This window comes from Radiomyces spectabilis (assembly GCF_025331425.1).
Source record: "Radiomyces spectabilis strain NRRL 2753 chromosome Unknown BYT42scaffold_11, whole genome shotgun sequence".
NCBI lineage: Eukaryota > Fungi > Mucoromycota > Mucoromycetes > Mucorales > Radiomycetaceae > Radiomyces > Radiomyces spectabilis.
In genome coordinates, this window is record NW_026251936.1 from 1,268,567 (window position 1) to 1,285,236 (window position 16,670).

At 43.1% G+C, this 16,670-nt stretch overlaps 5 protein-coding genes across 5 annotated transcripts; all 5 read left to right on the forward strand.

The window, feature by feature from the left end:
- The first annotated feature begins 1,081 nt into the window (after positions 1–1,081).
- Positions 1,082–2,872, forward strand: BYT42DRAFT_81960 (thioredoxin-like protein). Its single transcript, XM_051572850.1, has 4 exons — positions 1,082–1,809; positions 1,865–2,005; positions 2,090–2,118; positions 2,178–2,872. The coding sequence occupies exons 1-4, from the start codon at positions 1,164–1,166 to the stop codon at positions 2,694–2,696; spliced, it is 1,335 nt and encodes a 444-aa protein (XP_051420795.1). The 5' UTR covers positions 1,082–1,163; the 3' UTR covers positions 2,697–2,872.
- A 2,754-nt stretch (positions 2,873–5,626) lies between these two features.
- On the forward strand, positions 5,627–5,977 carry BYT42DRAFT_581597 (uncharacterized protein). The gene is made up of 2 exons (XM_051569626.1): positions 5,627–5,879; positions 5,957–5,977. Exon 1 carries the CDS (start codon positions 5,718–5,720, stop codon positions 5,877–5,879), a length of 162 nt encoding a protein of 53 aa, XP_051420796.1. The 5' UTR covers positions 5,627–5,717; the 3' UTR covers positions 5,957–5,977.
- Positions 5,978–6,614: 637 nt separating this feature from the next.
- Positions 6,615–7,666, forward strand: BYT42DRAFT_82209 (uncharacterized protein). The gene has a single exon (XM_051572851.1). The coding sequence runs from the start codon at positions 6,729–6,731 to the stop codon at positions 7,629–7,631; it is 903 nt and encodes a 300-aa protein (XP_051420797.1). The 5' UTR covers positions 6,615–6,728; the 3' UTR covers positions 7,632–7,666.
- Positions 7,667–15,167: 7,501 nt separating this feature from the next.
- BYT42DRAFT_581599 (uncharacterized protein) lies at positions 15,168–15,440 on the forward strand (the record flags this gene model as incomplete). The annotated part of the gene is given in 3 exon segments (XM_051569627.1): positions 15,168–15,339; positions 15,356–15,358; positions 15,423–15,440. A coding segment is annotated over 1 exon segment (166 nt), but the record flags the coding sequence as incomplete, so codon positions are not given.
- Positions 15,441–15,637: 197 nt separating this feature from the next.
- Positions 15,638–16,613, forward strand: BYT42DRAFT_82290 (uncharacterized protein). Its single transcript, XM_051572852.1, has 4 exons — positions 15,638–15,744; positions 15,812–16,216; positions 16,281–16,545; positions 16,604–16,613. Exons 2-3 carry the CDS (start codon positions 15,819–15,821, stop codon positions 16,345–16,347), a joined length of 465 nt encoding a protein of 154 aa, XP_051420799.1. The 5' UTR covers positions 15,638–15,744; positions 15,812–15,818; the 3' UTR covers positions 16,348–16,545; positions 16,604–16,613.
- The last annotated feature ends 57 nt before the right edge of the window (positions 16,614–16,670 follow it).

The following is a 16,670-nucleotide window of genomic DNA, read 5'->3' on the forward strand; positions in this document are numbered from 1 at the left end:
ATTCGGCTTGCTTACAATGTTGATGATAAAAAGTATCACCCCGGAAAGATAAAATTCCATCTGGAACTGGACAGCTAATATCAAGTCCAGAGAGTTGAACCAACTACGGCTATAGTTGACGATAACTTTAAAGAATTCTTGAACCCTGCACTGTTACTTCCAGCTAGATTGACTCACAGGTCGATGGCTGTAAGCAAAAATAAAGCAGAGGCCGCATGGCTTCCATGCAATTGCCGCAATTAGCACCGGGAAGACAGGAGCTACTTCCCCCCAACCCCCTTTCAACCCCGAGAAACCAGTCAATCTTATACGGTGAAACAAAAGTATACGACTGCTCCGCTCGTTAGCCGACAAGAGTGCACGGTGTCTAGCAAAACTAAGATAACGGCCCTTGTTGTCTAGACCACGGAAAAGTCTTCGCAATACTAGAGGAGCTTCCCGACCGAACAACTTTTATTAACGCCACCACTTCCGCAAGTTGGAAAAACAGCCTTACATCTTGTGTATGATTGTTTATGTATGCGTTGATGACCTCTACTTGCCTGAAATTGTGAGCCATGCGAAGATTCTTTCAGATACCATAAGCAGGACGCTATGCTTTGTCCTTTTAATGGAAGAAGGAATCCAAAATTCTCGGTAGAATTGAACTCTCGCCCTGACGCAAGCAGCGCCGATAAGTTATGAACGGACTGCGCATAATATTTATTTCGATTGAATTAACCGCAAACGATACTTCATATTTGGATACCTGATGATACCAGCGATGGACGCGCACTTGTTTCTTCACAGACCGTGAGATGGTCGTCCCGTAGCTTCACAACGACTTATAGCCTTGTTGCTTCACTCTCACTGGAATGTTGAAGGGCTTTTCTTTTTTGTATTGTCAAACTGTCCCATAGTAATACGCTTATTACGACCAATTAAGACGAGGACTATGAACCTAGATTCAAACGCATAAACATACAAAATGTTCAAATTCAGCCGTGTCTGGAATCAGCGGCACCCCCAAGATGTCGGAGTGCACATTCAATTCGGCAAATGAGAAAGCAGTACGTTACGCGCTATTGGGAATTGCTCGTGTGTTTTTTTTTTATTGAATTGCTTTCTCCTTGGTTCTTTTTCTCAACCCGTGAAATAGAACAAAAGTGAAGCTAACGAACAAGATGTCGTTCTTTCGCAAGGTTTTCTTTCTGCTGTTGATAGTGAATGCTGCCTTTCTTGGGTATGATCACTATCAAGGAGGACAAATTGCCACGAACTTGGTTCAGAATGCCAAAGAACTCAACGCTGTCAAAATCCAAGCTCATGCTCAGCGTGTGATTACCGAAGTCAAGTCGGCCAATCCTGAAAAGATTGCCAATCTTGTCAATAACGCCTTTGCCCAGTTGAAAAACATCAACTCTCCTTCCGATATTCTCGACTTATTGCGTAGCCAAACGGGATCGCTTGCGTCTTATACTGTCACTGAAGAAGGCAATGTCGTGGTGCTTACTGATAAGAATTTCAAGCATGTTATCGATGGCAGCAAACCTGCCTTGGTCGAGTTTTATGCACCCTGGTGTGGTCACTGCAAAAAGCTCGCTCCTATCTACGAACAACTGGGAGAAGCATTTGCCCACGCCAAGGATCAGGTTGTGATTGCGAAATTGGACGCTGATAACTACCGCGATGCTGCTGGCGAGTTCAATATCCGTGGCTTCCCTACTTTGAAGTGGTTCCCCGAGGGTGTCTCCACTGTCGAAGGTGTTGAAGATTATGCCAGCGGACGCGATCTTGAATCACTCTCAAAGTTTGTTCAAGAAAAGTCAGGTAATTCAGAGGAACGGGCGAATAGATAGTGTGATTATCTCACAAGGTTTTTTAGGCGTTCGTCCTCGTATCAGAGCCCAGAAGTCCGATGTTACTGTTTTGACCAGCAAAAACTTCCATGAAGTCGCTTTGAATCCGAAGAAAGGTGTTCTTGTTGAATTCTATGCTCCTTGGTGCGGTCATTGCAAAAACCTCGGTAAGTTCTTAAGGTGTTAGCCTCAATAATTTTTGCGTCTGTCGTACTCACCTCTCATCAAAACAGCTCCCATTTACGAAAAAGTCGCTTCCGCATTTGCCAATGAACCCACTGTAAGTGATTTCGTAGATCTGATGACAAAATATGTATGCTGACGTTGGTTCAATCTCAGTGCGAAGTCGCGAAAATTGATGCAGATTCCGAACGTGACATTGGCGGTGAATTTGATATCTCTGGTTTCCCTACGATCAAGTTCTTTGCGGCTGGTGCAAGCGACCCTATTCCTTATGAGGGTCCTAGAACCGAGGCTGGATTTATTGATTTCTTGAATAAGCACTGCGGTACCAAGCGAGTTGTTGGTGGCGGACTTGAGAGCACTGCTGGCCGCATCCAGGAAATGGACAAACTTGCCATCAAGTTTATGACGGAGTCCAACAAAGACGCACGTACGACTATTCATTCCGAAGCTGAAGCTGCTGCGAAAGGAATTCAGGGCCGATATGCTAAATATTACGTGAAGATCATGGAGAAAATCTTGTCTCTTGGCGACATTTTCCTTGTTTCTGAGAAGGCACGCTTAGACAAGATTGCTAAATCCAACACAGTCACCAGCAACAAGCTCGATGATTTCGCCATTAGACAGAATATTCTGGCTGTATTCGATAAAAAGGCTACCCCTGTCGCAGAATAAGATGTAAATAAAAAAATTCGATTACCTCTGGTGCTCGTTGTGTCTTATCCCGGCAAGCGCTCATTTTTGATACAGAGGCAAGATTACTGTAAGCTTCTAATACAGCTGCACCATATACAAAGATGTTTTAGAGGTGCAACCGCCTGATATTTCTTACAATTTTGAGTTTAGCGAACCTCTTATGATATGTATGAACAGTGCCACCAAGATTACACAGAAAACCCGGCATCAGAATTATACAGAAGATGATGTACAATACAGAGGAAAGCACAGTTAAGAAAGACAGCGATGGCTATCTCTCAAGCACCTAGGAATGACTGAAACTTTAATGTACCGGTGCCCCTTTCAATATTAACGTACTGCAGACATGATGGATTGGGATGAAAAAGAAGAAACACATTCCATATTAGCATCGGATGTAAAAAATAAAGAAGCTATAACCGAGCGAAAGAACGATGCGGGGGTGACAATTCCAAACGATATCCATTGACTTCTGCTTAAGGTCGAGGAGGGTGAATGGTCAAATAACCCCGACGTCTTACTGCGTTTGAAAAGCAGTATAGTAAACTACGCTTGAACGTCCTTATTTATCCAAAAAGGTTGGATGGGCGACTTTAATTTGGTTTTATCAGTTATATGTCCTTTCCATCTTTCTCTTCGTCTTTTGGCGACTGAACGATGTGCATGAGAGCAGATATGCTTTGATCTGTGTAGCTGACCTGATTAAAGTGCCTACCATTCATGCATTCGTGATAATTTTCTTATCTTCTAGAATCTGGTTCTCCCTTTATTTGCTTTTTGATCTATCGCTTTCTCTCTCTCTCTCTCTCTCTCTCTCTCTCTCTCTCTCTCTCTCTCTCTTTTCCTTTTGTTGAGAAGTGTTTGCTATCATTGCATCAAGATCTCATACATATCCATCATCCTGACAATGCTTATTACATATAGCCGACTCGCTCATCATAATCGATCATCACCATCGAAGATAAACTTCGAGTCTTGTACTACGAGTTTTGAGCCGAGGAAAAGCTTATACATGTCATTTTTCTCCATCCTAATTTAATTTTCGGGTTTTTCTTTTCCTTTTTGCCTGCTAAGCTCTCAATAATTCGTTCAAGGTAACACATTAGTTCAAGCGTTCAATGCAATTTCATGTATGCTTCTTTCGAAAAAAAAAAAAAACAGTACAGTAATTGGTTTCGTACAGTTTCTATGAGACAATACACCCGCACAATGCCCCAATGCTGCTAGCCGCAAAAGACCAAAGCCTTATCGACAAGTTTCCAAATACTGGTATCACGAATGTTATTCTTCAGAGGATGACCGCAAATAGCCTCAGGATGCATCCTTTTACTGGATAATAATAGCGGCTACAAGTAGCCACAGCTGCAACCTTGAGCATCAAAGACGTCGAGCATATGCTGTTGGGCAAGACAGACGGAACTTAAAACAGAAAGCAGGCCGTCTCCAATGTTATATGACGAACTGAAAGAGGCGAAACCTAATGTTTACATAACGGCAGCTTTCAAAAACATGTTGAGGCGACCGCTCGTATTCATCATAGGTAAGTAAAGTAAACTTAGTGTGCTCTCATCCGTAGTTTACATGCTTTGAGCTTTGGCTTTCGCCATGGAAATGTACCTTGCTATATTCCCAACAGACTACTGACGCAGGATAAAATGGCCGACATCCTTCTCGGTTAGCCTTCCGAGTCAAAAAATTGTGAGTTTATAATATCACAAAGTCTATCTTCCCAGCGTATAGTAATGAACACCACAATAGGATGCTCCTAGAATATACTGTATCTTTATAAAGTCGTACTTTCGTTAGAGCAGGTGCATGCCGTTTCGTCGGTTCAAATCTGCGTCTCGAAGAGCTTACAATCTCCGGACCCTTGGGCTTGTACTCATCCTTTCGAGCTCTCATCCTTCTTTGGCAACGGGTTTTTCGGTGGTCTTTATTGTTCATGAAAAGAACCGCTTCGGGTTCCGTAAATTTGTCGCTGGAAAAGCGTTAGTGTTGCAGTGACAAGTACCGAACGAGCAAGGTTGGAAGCCATGGCGACTGGGAGACGGTCGTACTCCGAGATGAACAGTTGCCATAGATACCCAGCAGCGAGTAATAACGAATTACAGAACGGGATTGTATCGTCAGACTGACTAACAATGCGTAAAATTAGGAAGAAGTAATTTGCGACGGCAAAATTCGATATAAGGTGTAGAAGGCGGTTGGATGATGATGGTTCTGTCATTCATCAGAATGCCTCGACGGAGCCAGGTTAGTCCAGACGTTTATTGAAGATGCTGATATAAATAAATGACCGACCTTGGCAGAACTTTATTGTCCTATCAGACTACGCTCCCAACGCAAGTCGACCAATAATTACAAGGCATCCGTAAGAAGACAAGGAATCAGGGGTGACCTGTCGCGGCATACCATCCTTCTTACTAGGACCGGGATGGTCGTTGCCGTTAACTAATAGGAGAGGCATAGATCCACTCTGATTGCCTGCCGCTTTATGTCGTCCAAGCAGGGCAGAAAAGGTACTCGGCTGTCAAGATTCCGGCAGCTAACTCCTTAGTTGAGTCGTCGGCCGCATAGCTGGTAAGGTAATCTTGAAACAAAAAAACAAAAAAAACAAAAAAAAGTGCAAACATAAATTTTTTGGATGCAAATTATGGGTGTGCCGAAAAGAAGTCTGTGCAACGTTTGACTAAACGAAAAAATCATGTGAACGTCGCAGCAGGGTTGTGACCTTTTACAGCGGCTGGGCAAGAGCGCTGTTCTCAACTGTATAACAAACCGCTCATGCAGTGTCTCTTCGGTATTTTCCAAATTCGCAGTTCAACATGACAGGTATGCTTGTAAAAGATTTTTATTTCATATATGAATTGGCTTGGGAGAACCTGACTTCGCTTGATATTGGTTTATATAGGCATCTCTTATCGAAGCTCGATCGACTATATAATCAAAAACATCGCCTCGTTCGAATACCCTGTCTACTATTATAATTTCTGCAATGGAATGGATAGAGCCCAAACAAAGCGAAAGCTGAAACGTGACTTGGAGGACAGCGTCTTTGAATTTGAAGCAAGTGTTCCTGAGATCGAAAAGTGGGTCAAGGAACAACTCGAGAATGACATTCCGGTAAGCCGAAAAATCAAGAAATCCAGCACGCCCAGGTAACTAACTCTGTATTAATAGATTGCAGAGACAACCGATGTCGATACCTTCTGGCTCGCGATCTTGGAACACAAGACAACAATAAGGGAGATCGAACGGGCTACGGAACGAAGAGCGGTCATTACAGGAAGTGTGCATGATGCAACTTTAAATTACACCAGAAACGCGAATTCTCGTCTCACCCTGCTCAACTCCGCTCATGTGAGACTAATTTACTCATACAACGGGTGCATCGCCACAGAACTGCTCACTCATAGCTTTTTGTTTACAGAACATCATTGAAGCAGATACCCTGTTATCTTTTAACGAAAGGAGTATTGGTTCTATAATCAAATCGGAAGGCAAGAAGCTGTTTGCACGATATGGGTCTCTGAACGATCAAGAGAAAGTCAAGGGTTGTTACTGTATTAATGGCATCCTCGACCTAACAAGTGAGGTGCAGAAGTCGTTATTCACGGAATGCCAATGGTCTCTGCTTTTGGAGCGGTTTAAATCACGGCGTTTGCAGCATATGCCGAAACTCAACCTCGAACTACAGAAAATCGTAAGGGAGGTTCAAAAGGTATACTGCTAATATGCTCAAATGGTTTATCCGTAAAACTGAAATGGAATATAACTTTCAAAATTAAGTGCATTAGGAATGGCTTCTATCATGATGCCTATTACTTTGTTTTATTATCTATTGCCAAATCAATGGACAAATGGCTGCTGAAAATCTTGGCCCATATGTAAGCATCGGATTCGTTAACTTTTCACATTATCTAATGTCTCTTCAAATACAGCCTCAACTGCTATATCGAGAGAAGCCGGGTGTTCGAATCAAGTGAAAAATCCTTGACTGGAAATGACTTCATGGCGAAAATTTGGAATGAGTTCTTTGAGCATATGTTTGCTGACGGCTATCTCCTGGTCAAGTCGGGCGGCGAACCAGTGTCGAGTACCACCACGCAAGTCAAACCGAGGAATAGCAGCATTATTAGTTGCAAAGTCGACGGGCGCACCGTAGCATCTATCAATGGAATCCTCGAATTACGTCAAATCGAAGCATCCAAGCTTCTGAACAGCAACGCCAAGGTCAGACATGAACAAGCAAAGTTGGCCATCGAATGCAAGTGTATTCTCGATGACATTGTGCGAAGCCTTTCATTTTCAAGAGACAAGCCACATTATATTCACGGTGTTCAGATTTGCGGGCTGCAAGCTCAGGTGTCCTCGTTATCATTGATTGACTCGGGCTTATACACAAATGTTGGAGACTTCTCATTCTCTCTTCCGTCTGATATTGATGAATTCGGAGAAAATCTTCCCATGTGGACGAGAAAGATCTTATCGTTTCGAAATTCGTGCATTTACAGCGCCACAAATTACAAATCCGCCGTAAACCTGGAAAAAAGGAACCACAAGATTGCCCCTCATGAAACTGTCCCAAGCCGCAAAAAATTATCAGAGTGGACAAGAGGAACATTTTTCATTCCCGAAAAGGATCAGGAGCCCCATTTTCCGGACGGTTTTCTGGGCAACTCTTCGAGTAGTTGCTATGACGATGCGATATATGACAAATACTATTTGGACGATGGAACTTTGGTCAAAGAAAGAAGATATGTAACTAAAAAGAGGATGGACAAAACGAAACAAGACAAAAAAACGATAACGAAGGAAGGCAGCAGTAATAAGGAGGCTGAAGCCAACGAATACCCCAATAAGAAGAAAAAAGGAAACGACGAGCAGAGAAATACTTCCACCGAGGCGATATGATAGTTGATTGCCAGATGTGAGAATACTTACTCGATCAGTGATGAGAATCGTGTATCCGTGCCTCGTTACCTACGATGACAAATATACGAAGAGAAAGCCAGTTCTTTCAGGCTCTTGCATGCCATCAACTGTTACGCTTTTCAAAAGTAAATGACAAATATTCCGCACTGCACAGCACCCTATGACACAAAACAATCTATTGCAATAATGGCTTTCGGCATAATCTCTCGTCATAGGATGCTGAAGTCTCCGTTTAATCAACATCCAACGCTGCGCTCTTCCGCCCAGAAAGAGAGGAGCCGTTGACATAAAATGACCGGTTAAAAATCGTTCGCGGCATGAACACCTCGATCCTTACTGCCTCATATGCTGGGCATGTGTCAACGGCTTGGATCCAACCACTTTGTCTCTCATTGACATTAGCACAGCACTTATTTCACTTCCCAGAAACCGAGACATACTTACGACATCAGATACTCATTCACTGTATAATAATCTCCACCTGTAGCTATTAGCTGATATACGTCAATGCTCTTTCTTTTTTGTGTTCTTGATCATATTATCTTTGGATCCCGATAATTGGCCCCGTCCTTTCGGAATCGGCTTGCGGGAGTACTGACCTTTCTCTTCACCTTCCAGGAATCGAGTCGTTTTTTATAAACAATACACAAAACATATTATTTTATTTTGATTGCTAGAAGCAATTCTTCGGGCATGTCGGTCATTTGCTGACACCAAAAATTTGTATCGCACGCATCTCCACAAAAAAGTCATTTTGCATCTCCAGCGGTTGCTTTCCATTCTGCTCGAACAGCCGGTGACGCTTGTAACGGTTTGGTTTTTTCCCACCTTTGGTTATGGAGAAGAGTCCAGGAACCAAACAGCAGCGATGGTTGCCGAAAAAACCCAACATAAGCCTGTAGATACATATTCCAGCAGGGTGTAATTTTACAGGTGATTTCTAGGCCTGAGGGTGACCATTCATCAGACGGAGACACTAGCAGATCAAAGGCAGAGCGCTGAATAATCCAACTAGTTCTGATAACAACCATCGCTTTTGTTAAGCTTCCATTTGGTCTTGCCGGCAACCAGTGTTTTAAGAATGGATGTTAGTGCCATATTCTGGAAAGTATCCTGAGAAAAATAATATTACCGTTTGAGTCTTGAGTTCTCACTGAAGCGAAGCCACTCTTGCATCGGAAATAGATGTCCCTCGCATCTACCCTCACAGCTCCTCCAAAAAGCAAGAGGTGATCCGAGTAGAGCGCTTAGTCCAGAAGCAAAACAGCAGCGATGGTTGCCGAAAAAACCCAACATAAGCCTGTAGATACATATTCCAGCAGGGTGTAATTTTACAGGTGATTTCTAGGCCTGAGGGTGACCATTCATCAGACGGAGACACTAGCAGATCAAAGGCAGAGCACTGAATAATCCAACTAGTTCTGATAACAACCATCGCTTTTGCTAAGCTTTCATTTGGTCTTGCCGGCAACCAGTGTTTAAGAATGTATGTTAGTGCCATATTCCGGAAAGTATCCTGAGAAAAATAATATTACCGTTTGAGTCTTGAGTTCTCATTGAAGCGAAGCCACTCTTGCATCGGAAATAGATGTCCCTCACATCTACCCTCACAGCTCCTCCAAAAAGCAGGAGGTGATCCGAGTAGAGCGCTTAATCCAGGAAGCAAAACAGCAGCGATGGTTGCCGAAAAAACCCAACATAAGCCTGTAGATATATATTCCAGCAGGGTGTAATTTTACAGGTGATTTCTAGGCCTGAGGGTGACCATTCATCAGACGGAGACACTAGCAGATCAAAGGCAGAGCGCTGAATAATCCAACTAGTTCTGATAACAACCATCGCTTTTGTTAAGCTTCCATTTGGTCTTGCCGGCAACCAGTGTTTTAAGAATGGATGTTAGTGCCATATTCTGGAAAGTATCCTGAGAAAAATAATATTACCGTTTGAGTCTTGAGTTCTCACTGAAGCGAAGCCACTCTTGCATCGGAAATAGATGTCCCTCACATCTACCCTCACAGCTCCTCCAAAAAGCAGGAGGTGATCCGAGTAGAGCGCTTAATCCAGGAAGCAAAACAGCAGCGATGGTTGCCGAAAAAACCCAACATAAGCCTGTAGATATATATTCCAGCAGGGTGTAATTTTACAGGTGATTTCTAGGCCTGAGGGTGACCATTCATCAGACGGAGACACTAGCAGATCAAAGGCAGAGCGCTGAATAATCCAACTAGTTCTGATAACAACTATCGCTTTTGTTAAGCTTTCATGTGGTCTTGCCGGCAACCAGTGCTTTAAGAATGGATGTTAGTGCCATATTCTGGAAAGTATTCTGAGAGAAGTAATATTACCGTTTGAGTCTTGAGTTCTCACTGAAGCGAAGCCACTCTTGCATCGGAAATAGATGTCCCTCACATCTACCCTCACAGCTCCTCCAAAAAGCAAGAGGTGATCCGAGTAGAGCGCTTAGTCCAGAAGCAAAACAGCAGCGATGGTTGCCGAAAAAACCCAACATAAGCCTGTAGATATATATTCCAGCAGGGTGTAATTTTACAGGTGATTTCTAGGCCTGAGGGTGACCATTCATCAGACGGAGACACTAGCAGATCAAAGGCGGAGCACTGAATAATCCAACTAGTTCTGATAACAACCATCGCTTTTGTTAAGCTTTCATGTGGTCTTGCCGGCAACCAGTGCTTTAAGAATGGATGTTAGTGCCATATTCTGGAAAGTATTCTGAGAGAAGTAATATTACCGCTTGAGTCTTGAGTTCTCATTGAAGCGAAGCCACTCTTGCATCGGAAATAGATGTCCCTCACATCTACCCTCACAGCTCCTCCAAAAAGCAAGAGGTGATCCGAGTAGAGCGCTTAATCCAGAAGCAAAACAGCAGCGATGGTTGCCGAAAAAACCCAACATAAGCCTGTAGATACATATTCCAGCAGGGTGTAATTTTACAGGTGATTTCTAGGCCTGAGGGTGGCCATTCATCAGACGGAGACACTAGCAGATCAAAGGCAGAGCGCTGAATAATCCAACTAGTTCTGATAACAACCATCGCTTTGTTAAACTTTCATTTGGTCTTGCCGGCAACCAGTGTTTAAGAATGGATGTTAGTGCCATATTCTGGAAAGTATCCTGAGAAAAATAATATTACCGTTTGAGTCTTGAGTTCTCACTGAAGCGAAGCCACTCTTGCATCGGAAATAGATGTCCCTCACATCTACCCTCACAGCTCCTCCAAAAAGCAAGAGGTGATCCGAGTAGAGCGCTTAGTCCAGAAGCAAAACAGCAGCGATGGTTGCCGAAAAAACCCAACATAAGCCTGTAGATACATATTCCAGCAGGGTGTAATTTTACAGGTGATTTCTAGGCCTGAGGGTGACCATTCATCAGACGGAGACACTAGCAGATCAAAGGCAGAGCGCTGAATAATCCAACTAGTTCTGATAACAACTATCGCTTTTGTTAAGCTTCCATTTTGGTCTTGCCGGCAACCAGTGTTTTAAGAATGGATGTTAGTGCCATATTCTGGAAAGTATCCTGAGAAAAATAATATTACCGTTTGAGTCTTGAGTTCTCACTGAAGCGAAGCCACTCTTGCATCGGAAATAGATGTCCCTCGCATCTACCCTCACAGCTCCTCCAAAAAGCAAGAGGTGATCCGAGTAGAGCGCTTAATCCAGGAAGCAAAACAGCAGCGATGGTTGCCGAAAAAACCCAACATAAGCCTGTAGATACATATTCCAGCAGGGTGTAATTTTACAGGTGATTTCTAGGCCTGAGGGTGACCATTCATCAGACGGAGACACTAGCAGATCAAAGGCAGAGCACTGAATAATCCAACTAGTTCTGATAACAACCATCGCTTTTGTTAAGCTTCCATTTTGGTCTTGCCGGCAACCAGTGTTTAAGAATGGATGTTAGTACCATATTCTGGAAAGTATCCTGAGAAAAATAATATTACCGTTTGAGTCTTGAGTTCTCACTGAAGCGAAGCCACTCTTGCATCGGAAATAGATGTCCCTCACATCTACCCTCACAGCTCCTCCAAAAAGCAAGAGGTGATCCGAGTAGAGCGCTTAGTCCAGAAGCAAAACAGCAGCGATGGTTCCGAAAAAACCCAACATAAGCCTGTAGATATATATTCCAGCAGGGTGTAATTTTACAGGTGATTTCTAGGCCTGAGGGTGACCATTCATCAGACGGAGACACTAGCAGATCAAAGGCGGAGCACTGAATAATCCAACTAGTTCTGATAACAACCATCGCTTTTGTTAAGCTTTCATGTGGTCTTGCCGGCAACCAGTGCTTTAAGAATGGATGTTAGTGCCATATTCTGGAAAGTATTCTGAGAGAAGTAATATTACCGCTTGAGTCTTGAGTTCTCATTGAAGCGAAGCCACTCTTGCATCGGAAATAGATGTCCCTCACATCTACCCTCACAGCTCCTCCAAAAAGCAAGAGGTGATCCGAGTAGAGCGCTTAATCCAGAAGCAAAACAGCAGCGATGGTTGCCGAAAAAACCCAACATAAGCCTGTAGATACATATTCCAGCAGGGTGTAATTTTACAGGTGATTTCTAGGCCTGAGGGTGGCCATTCATCAGACGGAGACACTAGCAGATCAAAGGCAGAGCGCTGAATAATCCAACTAGTTCTGATAACAACCATCGCTTTGTTAAGCTTTCATTTGGTCTTGCCGGCAACCAGTGTTTAAGAATGGATGTTAGTGCCATATTCTGGAAAGTATCCTGAGAAAAATAATATTACCGTTTGAGTCTTGAGTTCTCATTGAAGCGAAGCCACTCTTGCATCGGAAATAGATGTCCCTCACATCTACCCTCACAGCTCCTCCAAAAAGCAAGAGGTGATGCTAGTTCAGGAAGCAAATGGAACGCCCAAATGAGTCCTCTTCAATTTCAGTCTGACATCACCGATCAATTTAGAAATCCGCATGTGCTCGACTCCCATCCCTTTGCTATTTCTCCTCAATTCTGCATTTTGCACGTGATTCGCAAATGTAGTGTGTACCGAACAGTTACTTTAGTCTCCAACTCGATCAAAATATATGGCTTAATCCCATACTCATGAATAAATCAGGTCTTTTTCTCCACATCGCCTGTCTACAATTCTCACAATATTCACCTTGCTGACGTCACTACGCTCAGCACAATACACAAACGTGGCAAGAGGTAAATTCAGATAGAGCATTAATTTATTACAAAAACACAGCTCCCACCATCAAAAAAATTCCCCTTGTTTTCGCATTGGTCTGTCCAGACAGCGCGTCAACACACTTCAGCTGTGATCATCGACGCATGACGCAGCGCTACGCCGCAGTAGCCGATCGGCGACGAATACACCACCACTAGCGAGAGTGAACCGCAGGAGATCCTTCAGTCGCATAGACAACATACAAATGATATATCCCTTGGTTGCTTAAGTTTTGGTCTGAAAATCTGTCTTTTGAAAATATGTTACAATTAAAGGAATGTTGCCAGAATAAAGGCGATGCACCATGGCTTACTACCAGTATTTTGTTTCTAACAGACTCATCATGTCCAACTATCAATAACAGAACATGGCACCGAGTATCTGTCTCATGATTGACGATTATCATAGCAAGCCACACGTCTTCGTCCTTCTAGAGCAGCAGGATGTACTCGGTCTATGTTGTTGCCTTATCTATAATGCATGGCCCTGGTTATTATTGGTTTGAGGACACTGCTTGCTGTCGCATCGCTGATACATGCTTTGCCCCCATATGCGGGTGCTAATGCTTATGCTTCTCTCTACTGTTGTCCACCCTACTATGCCGATCCGTGCTTCACCTCATGTCACGCTCTGCATTTCATTTATTATTGTTGTCTTACTGTTCTGTTCTAATTCGCTTATAAAAGTATGACATCTGTTTTCACAAATAGCCTTACGATGGATTCCGTTACTGAAGGATAGTAGCAGCTACAAATAAGTTGCAACTTCAATCTGCATGAGCATCAAAAGTGTACTGTTTTTCATGATCGAAGATATTTGCCGCTTCTGTGAAACACCCCCCAGGGCGCTTTTTGTTTGTGACTCGACATGGGCAAGCTATCACATGCTCTTTTCCCTTCAAACCGCGTGTGAATTTCTCTAGACCATTAGTGACTTAATAATTCAGACATTTTTCGTCAGTGTCACGATTGACAGGTTTTCTCAAATTATTTTATCAATTTAGCAGAAGGCCTCTCAGCATGATCTCCATGTGTCTTGTCTCTTAATCAAGTTCCTCGGCGTTTTCAGAGCTGTGGTGCTTAAATCCAAGTAAGCCTAAGTAGGCTTGAATAAAGCTCGATCTCAAGTGCATGTATAAAGCCATGAAGACAAAACTAACAGAGTATTTGCGAGAGAATACTATTAGTAATCGATAACTAAAGGAGGTGCACGGGGATTTTCTTTGAATGGTCTGCTTGGGCTCAAGCTTGACTCATATCACAATTATTTCCATAAATCAAGGACCGATTTTTTTTTAATACCGCATCTATTCTTTCTTTTATACCGCAACTATACTGTGGCAGAACTTTACGGCACAATGAGCACCGCGAAAGGCTCCTCTTCAGGGCGTCCGAAAGATTTTTAAAACCAGAATTCTCTGACCCGGTGAGGGACTCCTATAATCCACAGTAGGAATTTCTTATTGATGACTCTCAAAAATAGCCACTTCTTCGGAGGTTGGCCGAGGATTATACCCTACTGAAGAGTGGACGCAAACATTCTGGCGCTTCCGCATATGTTGTGTTGGTCGGATTCCAGCAGTTCATTTCATTTTCGCCAATGAATATTGAGCTATTTGGCAAAAGTGTTTCGCGTTTGTTGTTTCTTCATGCAGACAGGCGAAAGAACTGGTAATTCTTTTTTTTGTTAGCAAACAGAATATCCTTACTTTGTTTTTACTGAATCATATATCTATGTCCTTGTGTTAATGATACTCAGAGATTCGCCGGAACGTGAGCTTATGTACACCTTTGAAGCGCCATCCAAAAACCATTCACTCAAGGTATAATGCCGAGTAGAAGACAAACCCATTCCTAAGCACTCAATGCATTACAGAATATGCGTATTTCAAATGGCCCTCCTTTCCTTTTGCTTGCTGATAATTATGCTTCCTCTTCCCATATAAGTAACTATCGAACCTATTATGGCTATAGTACATCATGTATTCATCATTTGTGTAGATGTAGTGAAAACTCTTATAACTGAACCATCCAGGTTATTGTTGTGGATTTGACCATGGCGTTATGCTTTCAGGTAGTGGTGGGAGAAAGCTCGGTAAGTTAATTTGCAAGTCTAATTAATAATCGAGACTCTGAAAAAGCAATATAGGCAAAAAGACTGTTCGCAAGTTGGTTCTGTTCAAGTTTTTGACACAATGATTGGAGCGATGTTCCTTTAACGCTTTTACAGTAGGGTTCGAAGCTCCATTGAGAACATAGTCAAGCATCAACTTGTTCCCATATTCTGTCTACTATTAGAATTTCTGAATGGTATGGATAGAGCTCAGACAAAGCGAAAGCGGAGGCGTGACTTGGAGAAGAGTGTTTTTGATTTTGAAGCAAGCATTCCTGAGATGGAAAAGTGGGTCAAGGAACAACTCGAGAACGACATTTCGGTAAGCCGAAAAATCACGAAATCCAGCACGCCCAGATTACTAACTCTCCATTCCTATCCAATAGATCGCAGAGACAACCGAGGTTGATTTATTCTGGCTCGCGATATTGGAACACAAGACCACTACAAGGGATATCGAACGGGCTACGCAACGAAGACCTTTCATTGCAGAAAGTATGCATGGGGCTACGTTGACGCAAGATTACAGTTCCGCAGCTGAAAAATGAACAAGACCATGCAACGAGTCGCCAAGCCAAAAAGTCTTCCACGGCGTGTTCGTGCCGTTGGATTGCGTGCCAGTGGCAAAACGACCGAGTGATTCCTGCCATTGGAAAAGCCCTCCTTCATGTGCCGCACTTACGACGCGATCTGGCCCTCAGACTCCGCAACACCGGGAACAAGAAACCACAAACGCGGAAGCTCGCCTCGTCTTGTACAACCTCCTTCATGTGAGCTCAATTTTCAACATGGAGAGGGCGCGTCACCACGAGCTGCTGACTCATATTTTTTTTTCAGAATATCAATGAAGCAGATACCTTGTTATCTTTCAATGAAAGATGCAATAGTTCTTTCATTAAATCAGAAGGCAAGAAACTCTTTGTCCTGGTTGTCTTCACCTATGGTTATATCTGTCCTGATCGTCTCCGCACGTCATGAACCTTTGAACGATCAGGAGAAGGTCAAGTGTTGCGACTGCCTCAGTGGCATTCTTGACACGACAAGGGAGGTGCAGAGATCGTTGTTCACTGAATCGCGTTGGCCTATGCTTGTGGAGCGATTTAAATCACGGCGTTTACGACATATTCCGAAACTCCACGCGGAGCTACGAAAAGTTTCTAATACGGGTAGCGCTGAAGCTGAATCCGACGATATTCTTAAAGACGCTATCCAAGAAGTGGAGTCATCAAAGAGGCTCAAAAGGTATATTGTTAATATGCTCGATTGGTTTATCTGTGAAGAAGGCTCAACAGCGAAGTGGTGCAAGACACGACGTACAATGGGTTTCTTTCAAAACATTTCGTCAGGAACTTCGAACCCCTTCATCGACGTAAAAGCCGAGGTGCGCTATTCCATATCATGACGGGTTCGAAGTATTTCACCACAAAGATCAACGTCTGGGGCTCTGATGATAAAACTGTCACTTTTCGAACCAAATTCATCGCGAACGGCCTCTATGATGATGCGTAATTGTTTTATCTCCTATTGCCAAATCAAAGGGATAAATGGCTACCGAAAATCCTGGCGCATAGGTAAGTGACATAAAGGATTAAATGTAAAGTTCAAGACGTTAACGTAGACTGATAATAGGATTGTCCTTGACATAATGAACACTGATGGGTATTTATATGGTTCCTGAGTAAGGGATATGCCGTAG

Bases quoted from the DNA above. Each gene is read 5' to 3' on its own strand.
- BYT42DRAFT_81960 (XM_051572850.1), top strand. From the start codon at position 1,164: ATGTCGTTCTTTCGCAAGGTTTTCTTTCTGCTGTTGATAGTGAATGCT. The intron at 1,810-1,864 runs GTAATTCAGAGG...AAGGTTTTTTAG, and splicing joins GTTTGTTCAAGAAAAGTCAG to GCGTTCGTCCTCGTATCAGA. The intron at 2,119-2,177 runs GTAAGTGATTTC...GTTCAATCTCAG, and splicing joins CATTTGCCAATGAACCCACT to TGCGAAGTCGCGAAAATTGA.
- BYT42DRAFT_581597 (XM_051569626.1), top strand. From the start codon at position 5,718: ATGGATAGAGCCCAAACAAAGCGAAAGCTGAAACGTGACTTGGAGGAC.
- BYT42DRAFT_82209 (XM_051572851.1), top strand. From the start codon at position 6,729: ATGGCGAAAATTTGGAATGAGTTCTTTGAGCATATGTTTGCTGACGGC.
- BYT42DRAFT_82290 (XM_051572852.1), top strand. From the start codon at position 15,819: ATGAAGCAGATACCTTGTTATCTTTCAATGAAAGATGCAATAGTTCTT. The intron at 16,217-16,280 runs GTATATTGTTAA...AAGTGGTGCAAG, and splicing joins TCATCAAAGAGGCTCAAAAG to ACACGACGTACAATGGGTTT.